This window comes from Monopterus albus, unplaced genomic scaffold (assembly GCF_001952655.1).
Source record: "Monopterus albus unplaced genomic scaffold, M_albus_1.0 scaffold6.1, whole genome shotgun sequence".
NCBI classification, from domain to species: domain Eukaryota; kingdom Metazoa; phylum Chordata; class Actinopteri; order Synbranchiformes; family Synbranchidae; genus Monopterus; species Monopterus albus.
The window spans coordinates 3,659,202-3,670,612 of NW_018127886.1; the positions used below are offsets into that span (position 1 = coordinate 3,659,202).

The following is an 11,411-nucleotide window of genomic DNA, read 5'->3' on the forward strand; positions in this document are numbered from 1 at the left end:
CATGAACTGCTGACGTGCACACGAGCGTGTGACTCAAACCTGCGTCAGACTCCGTCGTGACTTACCATAGTAATGTCTTCTCCCTGTGAGGGGCTGATTTATCCCACAACACAGCCTTAACCACGTGGAAATCTAAAGTGTGGGCAGCTCTTGTCTAGAGCTCCAGAACGTCGTTGAAGCGCTGAAGTGAAACAAACAAGCCATTACCTGCATCGGTTAATGTTATTATAGTAGACTAACTTGCGACTGGCGTTGAGCTCCTGCGTAAGGCTTTACGCACCATGCGCCTTGTGTGACTGGAAGCTGTGTGATTTCGCATCTTTTTGCACGCAGAGATGTTGCATTGGGAGACAGTGCATGAATGAAGAAACCGTACACTCACTGACTAGGACGTCACAATCCGTTCTGTACACTACATAAGGTAAGAATGGCAGTCTTATAACCATTTGATCAGTTTATCGATTTAGATACGAGTATTTATCTGTGACAAATAGTTTGTTGTAAATTACTCATATTACCAGCGATAGCCCCCCCAATGACGCTCTTGAAATCAAAATGAGAATCAGCTTTCACTGCTTGCCAAATCGTGATTTCGTCGCAACACTGAAAATGAGCATCGCTCATTCATGCTGCGTGTTTGACGATGTCGCGCCAAGTGCGTCCAAATTTGGCTCGAATATGACAAATTCTGCCGTGTTGCTGATTACCTGCTCACTTATATTGGAGTTATTTGCATCTCTGCATGGCTATTAGGCGATTCATTTTGACCTTGACAAGACATCAGAGGTTATTCACACGTTGAGACTAAGTCCTCAAGCTATGGGAGATGGGGCTGGGTGTAATGTGTCTGAAGGATGCCTAAACATGGCCGTGCAGGTGCTGTTTTGTACCTGTCAGAATCAGAGTGTTGTTAAGGATCAAATCACAGAGAGTGGGAAAAGACATCCCAACTGACTTGCTTTTGTCAAAACCATTTCTACCCAGAAATGGCTTGAATGTAAAAGCCACAAATGAAACAGTGTGTGATGGCTGTCTGAATGATTGCAATAGATACCACAACATTACTTGCAGCTTGGCCGCATTCTATGGCCTCCCTCAGTTTTGTCACAGCAGCTCCATGTTAATTGCAGCCATACTTCAGGGAATATTGTCTGAACACTGGGATGGTAAGCAGAGAGATATGAACGCTGTTGCTGCAAGGATGGGGTTTCAATTTTGCAGGAAGAGCCATTGCTTAGCAACCAGACTAGAGAAAAGTGGAGCCTATCTTTGAAGGAGAAACTGAGAACTGGTGCTATTACATCATCAACATCAAACTGTCTAGGGAGAAGTTGAAATATATACTGTAACATCAGGAAAATATAGTAGAATTACACATCTGCCTTCCTGAAGGTGCATCTGTGTTAAAGGGTTGGTCACTGCTGCTCATGTTTCTTCAGAGTCTGCAGCACCTTTTCCTTTGCATTAATGTTCTGAGGCTCCTCAACACTTCTAATTTCATGGTTTGTATTCTCCCCCTTTTCACAGTATCCTGGAAAAATAGAAAACTCCTGTGGCCACTGACTTTGCCTCCGTGAATCATTATCAGTGACAGTGCCTTGTACTGTATGAGTAGTCCGGCTGTCTCTGTAATGTGCCATCTGTGTCAGCACATACTGTGAAACTCTGAAATTTATTATTGTTTTCTGCACATAATTAGCCAGTAGAAATGAAAATCTATCAGCCCCATGTGTCTAAGAGGCCACCATCTTAACCAATAAGTAGTAATGGGGGCAGTTTGTTACTAACTATACCAGCATTTTCGTTTATTGAAAATTAGGGCAAAACACTGTGTGAACTGTCTTACAGAGCTTCAGCTCTAACATCCTAAAATAAAAATAAAAACTCAGCAACGTAACCCAAAAAAATAAAATTTTTGTTTGCAAACATGCACACCGCCTCACACCTCGTTCATTGTGTGTGATGAACGATGATGATTCACTGTCGTGTAGTTGTAGGGTGTTGTGAGAAAAGTCACTGCTGTTCTGGGATCCGTGTTGAGCTCGCAGCATCAGAACTGCTGTCGTGACTGCAGGGGTGCATTGCCGCTGTTGAGGAATGCGATTTGCGTGCTGCTGGTGCGGCCTCTGGGTGTCTTTGAAGTTCAGCCATCAAACCCAGCTATAAGTCGTTCTCAGATTAGAGGCCTCATCTGTGGATCCAACACCTCTGGCTTCTGTTCTCTGACCCTGTGCTGCCAGAATGAAAACTCAGATCTCGATTATCCCACACAGCTAAACCAGTAGTTTGTCAATTATTATGCTGACCTTTATGTAATTAGTTAATATCCTCAAAATCCTTTCTCATAATGTTTTAAGTAATTTTCAAACGCCAGTCTTTGAGGGTCAAAATCTTTTCATTTTGAGTGTTTCAGGCTTGTAGCTACAAATTTCCATTTTAATTTTAAAATGATTAGGTCTCCAGTGTTTACAGGATTTGCTACTCAGTGTACTGAAAATGTAGCACATGCCAAAAAACTTTCAACAGACTAACTTTCCTGAAACTTTATTTTTCTGTAGGACAAACCATTTAAGGCAGGAGCTGACATTAAAGCATTCTGCTCAAAAGACACTGAAGCTGTGTGATAAGAAACAAATACAGACAATAATAACTGATGACATCTATGCATACAGGCTTTAGTTTTATTGCATTGCCTTCTCCTGAGACCAGTCCCACAGACTGGTCACTGCTTTTCATACTATTTACATGACTCAGCTTCAGTATAATGGGACAAAAGCGCTGCAGGTCTGCTACCGTGTTAAAATCTTCAGTGTACTAATGAACAGGAGAAGCAGCACACATGATTCAGAAGCAAAATAGTTAAAGTCATTGGTCATGACTCAAGTTCCTGAACAGTTTTTCTGTGATGTTGTGTAGAGCTGTAAATAACATTTATTTTTATTAATTCATTTCTCAATTAATCAATAAATTGTTTGGTTAATAGACGTTGTTACACATGTGTTATTACAATATCATTACTTGCTATGGTAAAAAAAAAAGTGTTAAAGTTCCTCCTAAGCACCTACATTCCCTGTCTCTTTCCAAACATTTCTCTTCACAGATTTAAGATAAAAAGCACACCCTTCTGTTCTGGGCACATTCCTTGGTTCCCCCCCGATCCTCCACCACCTTCACCTCTTTGAAGGAGCTCCTGTTTTGCAGCCATGCCAAAGAACACCAAGGTGACCCAGCGGGAGCACACCAATGAGCCGGTCACTGAGTCTGTGGCTGACCTGCTGTCCCTGGAGCACCCCATGGACTATAAGAGCAGTCAGATGAGTATGGGCCTGAGTCCTGGCTCTACTGCTCCAGTGAAGCCCCTGCTACCCTCCCCTGACCCAGATGCTGAGGATGGCCGACCGGCATGGAACAACAAGCTGGAGTACATCCTGGCACAAGTTGGCTTCTCTGTGGGTCTGGGTAACGTCTGGAGGTTTCCATACCTATGCCAGAAGAATGGCGGAGGTGGGTGGATGTCTGTACTTGATGTTTTTTAAATGTTCAGAGTCTATCTGAACCACAGAAACCCATGTAAACCAATGGGCAAAGCAAAGTAATATTTGCCTGGTTTGGAAGTTGGTTCTTAACTGGGCCACCTGTGGTGAACATGTGTACTCTCGGGGTGCTGAGTACAGTAATTATCAACACTGAGGAATGCTGTGTTGTTAATGTGATTTTTTATTAGTTCTAAAATAATTGGCCAGATAGGAATAACTATTTTAACAGCACTTAATCTAGATTTTTCCTGTTGTTTGAGCATGGAACTTGTTTGGGGTTCACAGTTTTGTCCAGAATGCTGTCTGTGAGAATCACCACTGGTCTTGGTGATTGATATGAAATTTTATCTCATATTCTATTTTATAGATTTGCATCACATTACAGAAAAAATTTCATCAGCACAATTTCAGCTAATTCAGCTCTTATTTCCTTGGCACCAGATAAAGTGAGTGAGTACTGTTTTGTGTTTTCTATCTGGAGTTGCACCTGGCACAGAGAAAGCACTAACCCACTTTCATCCAAGGACAAATTAATGTGGTGGCATTTTAAACCACCTAAAATTTTGCACTTCTTCAAACTGCCACATCTCAGCACCATAAACATTCACTTTCATCATTATTCTGAACCTTTTACCATCTGGCTTTACACAGCCAGGTGAGTAAGTGTTGTGAGAGGACAATACTTAGACTGAAAAATTGCCTTTCTAAAATAATCCATCATGTGACAAAGCAAATCTCTCATGAAGCTCCCTGATATGTTTTTTTTCACATAACCATGTACTTGATTTCATCATTGGTGAATTTTGGCGTTTTATATTTTTTGGAAATGGCACATGGAAGAATAGGACCCATGTTACAGACATGAGAAACAGGCTGGCAGATGAATATAACAATTTTGTAGCAGCACAAAGGCAAAATGAGAGTCCAAACAGAGGTCAGTAACATGTAATCAGTCCAAATGGAGAAAAAATCCAAAGGAGAAATAGATGAGAGGCAAAGTCCTGGGACAGTCCAATATGGGTAAATATCATACTATGCAAGGAAACACTAGGAAAGCACTACAAAAATAGCTGGAACACTAAGGTATAGACAATCTGGCAAAGCGATAGAGGAAACTAGAAAGTGGAAACCAGTGGAAACTAGTTCTGTACTGTAAATATGAAACCACAGCTAGCTTAGCTTATGTTAACTAGTGAGCTTTAGAAGTGCTGACAGACAGGTTGTGTTGTCATGCTAACAGCTTTAGCCTTGTTTCTACTTTTTAAGCTGCGCTAAACTCACCCGCTCCTGGCTCTAGCTTCATATTTGATGGACAGATATGAAAGTGGTATTGATAGTTTCATCTAAATCTCAGCAAGAAAGAAAATAAGCACGTTTCCCAAATAACTTCAAACTATTCTTTTAAGGCTGGGCAATAATTTGATGTTATTGACTTTCATTCAGTTTGTATGGTGATAATATGATTATATCATATTGTCATTTATCAAAATTCAGTGATTTCAGGTGGTTTCCAATTTAAACTATTTCATTTCAATTTAACCTCTAGAGTCCTGAGCTTTGGAAACCCAAGCTGTGCGGTCCTCATATGAGGACGCAGGGACTCTAGAGGTTATACAGATTAATTACTGAGGTGCGATGATTTGTGTCAGATGCAATATATTACACAAGAAAACAGTTCATTGCAATGAACAGCATTTAGGTGTTTTTGGATATTGTTCTATTCTGCAGCCTTACTTTGGATTTCAGCATATACCTGTTTCCTGTCTATATCATTGCCTGTGCTGCAATTTTTTCTATTTATATAAAAGTCTTCTTCAGTTCACTATTGATGGGGCTGCAGCTGCCTCCTCTTTGATAAATTGCATCCAGTCAACCAATTAGCCAACTAAATGTGCAGGTCAGATGGGCGCTGTCTTCAACATTTCTTCAGCCATCAGCAGCTACACTTTGAGGTACTTTCTCCTCTGGTGTAATACTGTGAAATCCTCCAGTTTAATCTGCATTTATTTGCATCTCTTATTGGTTTCCCTGCCTTATCTCTTTAGTATTATGATTTATTGGTATTATGATGAGATGAGAGGGTAGTGATGGCTAAGATGGAGGAAGTGGAAGAGTAAACACTGGTTTTCTGGGCTTGTGTGGGAGGTGTGTATAAAGAGGGTATTTGAAATGCATGATATAACAAAGCTAAATGTGTGCGTATTTGTGCATGTACTGGTGCAGTAATGACCGTGTATCCCCCCGGAAGGTGCTGCTTTGTCTTGTCTGGGCTTGTCCCAGTGATAAGGATAATATGTCTGTAAAATGCACAGCAAAGTAAAATGTATGGAAACAGGACTTAGCCGAGTCTGCCTCAGTGTGAAGCAGTGGTAGCCACTAACATGATTCTGTCTTAAGAATAGATAATTTAATTAATTTGTATTATTTTATTTGCATCTCCTGGTGGAGCTGGCTTGCAGTATCTTAACATAAACAAAAGAAGACACTTATTGTTCAGTAATGGGCAAATACTACAACATACACTTACAGAAAAAATGCTAAATAAATACACAGGTATATAATTATAATTGTTTACATGGCTCTCTTGTAAATCAGATCTTGAACCCAATGAGACTTTCTGTTGAAATAAAGTTTAACAAGCTAAATATGTCCTATCAAACATAGCGTACACACTCTTAGGAAACTCTTTATCTTCTCTGAAATTTTCAGATTAGGATAGCTATGCTTACATTTATACAGATTTGCTTTGTACACAAGACACAGTAAAAGAAATTGTTAGAGAATTATTGTGTTATGGAATCAGTCTTAAACAATCTATAGTTATTTTAGTGAGGGTAATCATAAACCTCATTATACCAACCTTGAAGATCATTATCCTTGAGTCAAAGATTAGTCAGACGTATTAGAAGACGTATTATACACTGATTCATGGCTATGGCATCAGGAAAGGGTCAAAAGACCACACACACAAAAAGTGACAGCCTTGTGTAAAATATAAAAAATACCAAAATACTTTTCTTGATGCCATAGATATAATCCTGCCATAATATACAGTATAATTACCTCCTTTATTCAAGAATGTTTTTAACCATAGCAATCCAGAAAACCAGAGAAGTGTGAATACAACCTTTAGGAATTATCATCCTCTTGGTGACCATACATAACCGTGCTGATCTATGTTTTCAACTGACCAGGAGTTGTTGAATAACCTTGTTCATCAGTCAACATCATTGTGCCGTGGGCAGTTACGTTGACAGTTTAACTCCCCACTAACATGTTTTATCTGCCTTTGTTCTGTGTTTCTGCTGCTCAGAATAAACACAGACAAAGATCTGTAAATGTCGGCAGCCACACTTCTAACAGTCCAGATAATAATACCCCTGCTGTGTAACATGACAGCGTCCTGTCTTCGCTGCTAGCTATAATAGCCACTTACAATGTTATCAGTATATTCTGATTGAGTCAGACATCACAGTCATTTGATTTCAGTCTGGAAACAGACTGCTCTATCCCGCTGTCTGTCAGTATGAGCCCATCCTCTCGGGCTTTGGGCGGTTTTGTCACCATGGTGCCCCTTCATCTCTTGACGTAAGCAGGACTGTGTGTCACTTGTCTGTGAGCACCTGCTGCTCTCGCTTTATCATCCCTTCTGCAAAAAAAGACTGACCATATCTGACAAAGTGGTGAAAGGTGAAGAAGGAGAGAGAAAGAAAGTAGAGGGGAGTAAAGAGGAAGAGAAAAGATATGGAAACAGGGATCTCAGAGTGGTGGAGGACAAAAAGATGAGACTCCAAAAATAGAACCTGACAGAGAGAATTTAACAATGTCCTTTCTGCTGTTTTACAATGAGCTTTTGTCCTATACATTGATTTCAAACATTCAGAGAATCATAGAGGCTGTACATTCAGCCATAATTCTTTTTCCCTCTGTCCCTCTTCTGTCTCAGGTGCATACCTGGTACCCTACTTTATTCTCCTCTTACTCATCGGCATCCCCTTGTTCTTTCTGGAGCTGGCAGTGGGTCAAAGGATCAGGCGTGGCAGCATTGGGGTGTGGAACTACGTTTGCCCACAGCTGGGAGGCATCGGGGTCTCCAGTCTGATGGTAAGTATCATCCCCCAATCAGTTAATCACATGGGATCTGCTTTACAATATGGCATAATTATATAGTGTTTACCAGTTGTCACTAATGTCTTAATTAATGATTAGAGTTCTTTGTCTGCAGCGAATCTGAGACTTGACTGTGAGTTAGGCACAGCGCAGTGGTGCTTTGAGCTAAATGGTAACATCAATATGCAATATGGCAATTTTAACAGGCTGATGTTTTACAGCTGTTGTGTTTACCATGTTCACCATCTTACTGTAGTTTATCAGCACGCTAACATGTTAATTAGCACTGAAATTAAAGTACAACCGAGGCTGATGGGAATACCATTATGTATAAGTTATGGATGAATTTGGTCATAAACCTAAGTATCTGAATAATTAAAAATATCATGATGATGGAAGGTTAATGAGATCACTGAAGTTAATGCAATTCATGCTTTTGAAAAAATTAATGTCTATACCCAATTTTATGGCAATCATCACATAAAATTAGTAATATTTCACTCAAAACCACAAATGTCTACTTAGAGAAAAAGTCAGAGGCTTGCCAATGTCATTAGGATTCATCCTTCAGTGACCAGGAATGTCTGTGGTAATCCATCCAGGAGCTGTTGAGATATTCCACCTGGACCAAACAATTAACTTTGTCATCCATAAAAATTTCTAAATATAGTTTATAAATGATGTACAGGTCAGTAATAGAATATGTAAAGTCATTCTCCACACACCCAAAATTTATCATTGAAACATAAAACTCAAAAACTCTGTGGGCTCAAATAGTGACTGTAAAATGGTTTTAGTTTCATTCATAAGGTCATCTTGAATTCATATTGATTGTAATGGAAAATCTCCAGTGGTGAAACTGACTTTGCTGGAGGAGGAGTGGTTTGAGATGTTTCTATGGGGATTTTTGGGACACTTTTTGCTCACCATTAACACCTCGTTTTTTTTTAAATATTAATAATACAGTCTGGGCACAGGATACAAAGCGACCATTAACACCTCCTATTGGAATCTATTGTAAATTAGGAGCTTAAAGGAGCCATAAACTGCCTATGTGATTACCTTCTCTGGAGATGGACACTGATTTATTGATAACATCTTATTATTAATGCAAAAACCCTGACACATTTTTCTCCACCTTGCAGTAATTCAATTAAATTCAGTTCATATAAATAAATTCTGAATTATAAATGAATAAAGGTATTAGTGATAATTTATGATCTCTTTGCAAAATGTCCTACAGTATTGTGGCATTGCAGTTATTGTACACGATGAGTACAGCAGCCTGTGAAAAACATGTGAGACATGTTGTGTGTGGAGACAACAAACGTGCTGTGGACTTCAGTCTATTGGACTCCCTCTGCCCAGTCATATTACTTTAAAGCGAGTGGCATGCAAAGACCAGCACTGATTACTGTCACAATCTTTTGCCATCATCAACAAGGGAAGTGACATATCATCTCTCCAACCCATCAGCATCATCAACCTAAAACATAGTCAGTCAGTGGCTGAGTCTGTGATTTATTGTGTCAGTCTTTTTGTTTGTCAGTCATTCTGATAGTCATTTCATCAATCTAGTGTAAAAGACAGGAGGGTGAGGCCTGGGTTGTGGCAGTGAGGTGTGTGGCAGCTTGGATGTGGCAAAAGGAGATTCAGTAGTTATAAATACCTTTCATAGAGGACTGCAGGCTTGGCTGCGGAGAGCAAACAGCTCAATAATTCATCCGCTCTCTGAGTTAAGATGTGTGCTCAGCGTCCATGCCCTGACTCAAGGAAAGGAGTTTACATTAACAAACTGCATACTGTTTGTGTGATTGTTTTTAGAAGTATTGTTGTTTTCTTTCATTTCCCATCAGGTTTGCGGCTTTGTGGGCCTCTATTATAATGTGATTATCGGCTGGGGGAGCTTCGAGAGAAATGGAACCCAAGCCAGTGAGTCCACAACACTATACACTGCACTTGTAATAGTATGGCATGTACAGTACAACAAAACACAAGCGCCAAGAGGTTTTACTATACAAACCTTGACACCAAGTAGAGAAAAAATTAATACTGCAAAGTCCTGCAAAACAACTCTGTATTCAGCAATGGACCTCAGCGGATGCAGATACGCGGGCAGTTCAACAATATGCAGGACTGTGCTTAAAGCTACACAACATGTCTTTGCACTGAAGCAGCATGCCTCACCTTGGCTCTGCAGTCAAGCAGCAGTGTCACTGCGGGCCAACAGCCAGGGCAGTTCTGTTGGCGAGGTCTGCCAGATAGTAAAACCTGGCCCACAGTTTCAGTACCTTGAACGGCCAGTAACTGGTACCCTGTGAGTGAGGCACATGAATGTCCTGGCAGAGTAAAGGGCATCGGCTTTCATTAGCATTCAAAGGCAGGATGTCGACTTGTGATTATGAATGCAGTGGGGAAGCTGTGCAGCATCCAATAAGGCTTAGGTTAGCAGTTTGCAGAGATGGAAAGTAAACAGGTACATTTACACAAGTAATTTACTTACTGTACATACATTTATAAAGTACTTGTACTTTACTTGAGTATTTCCATTTTATTCTACTTTACAAAATTATATTATTTTTTCTCACTATGTGGAAGCTACTGTATAGTTACTTTTTTCAATATAAAAATTATACAAAAAAACATTTTAGCAAATACTTGAAACAAGTTATATTTAAATAAAAAAAACTACACATTAAGACTGAGATTTTGGCAGTGTATGATAGGATTAAAAATATTTTTGCCTCTTCATATTGTCATTATAGTCGTGGAGCCAGAGTGTGAGAGGAGCTCAGCCACCACTTACTTCTGGTACCGCCAGACTCTGAACATCACCAGCACCATCGATGACTCTGGCGGCCTGAACTGGAAGATGACCCTGTCTCTGTTTGTGGCGTGGATCTTGGTCTGCTTGGCTGTCATCAAAGGCATCCAGTCCTCTGGGAAGGTATGGGGTCTTCATGACTTCACAGCAGGGGCTGAGTCTGGAGATTAACTACAGAACATACGATAGACTCCATTTAGAGATGTGCACAAAAAAGCTTTAAGATTCTAATTTTAATCGATGAATCGTCCTCAGTAAGTGTTTCTTTCACCTAGCTAATGCTTTTCAGTCAAAGGTCAGATGCTAAAGCCTGTCATCAGCACTTATCTAGTTTTGGAATTAATCTATATTATGGAAGAGGGAGACATGCAACATTAATAAGCTTAAACTGAACCAAGCAGTAAGAGATGGAAAATGCTCTGTTTGGCAACAACTGCAACAACATCCTGTAATCTCAATCCAGAAAGTGAGTCATATCTCGCAGTGTAACATCCAGTCCACAGTTTCAACACACTAAAGAGTGGGTCACCAAGGTCTGACACAGTTTTTTTTACACTAAACCTGGAAATCCAGTTATCATACTCAGTCACCAAAATGCTGTAAGGTCTGTCTCTCCAAACCTCTCGGAGTCCTCTACACATTTGTTAAAATCTGACAGATTCAGTGGCAAACAAACACAAAGCAGTTTGGAGATTTAATCATCATCTTTGTGTGTGTATTCCAGTGATTCTTCCTTCACGTGTCAGGCCTCATCAAAGCATGTCCATGGCAACACTGTGTGATGCTCTTTCTCCCACCTTGTAGGTGATGTACTTCAGCTCCCTCTTCCCGTATGTGGTGCTTTTCTGTTTCCTGGTACAAGGCTTGCTGCTGAAAGGAGCTGTGGATGGCATTGCGCACATGTTCACTCCTAAGGTGAGACAAAAACAGGGGTGAAGCAA

General features: G+C 40.2%; 1 protein-coding gene across 1 annotated transcript in view; it reads left to right on the forward strand.

Annotated features, from left to right (window-relative positions):
- The first annotated feature begins 54 nt into the window (after positions 1 to 54).
- The window catches only part of slc6a17 (solute carrier family 6 member 17), a 16,967-nt gene continuing 5,610 nt past the window's right edge, over positions 55 to 11,411 (forward strand). The window contains 6 exon segments of the mRNA XM_020620638.1: positions 55 to 421; positions 3,101 to 3,504; positions 7,483 to 7,640; positions 9,503 to 9,578; positions 10,412 to 10,593; positions 11,275 to 11,385. Of these exon segments, the coding sequence (XP_020476294.1) occupies positions 3,204 to 3,504; positions 7,483 to 7,640; positions 9,503 to 9,578; positions 10,412 to 10,593; positions 11,275 to 11,385 (828 nt within the window). The 5' untranslated portion in view covers positions 55 to 421; positions 3,101 to 3,203.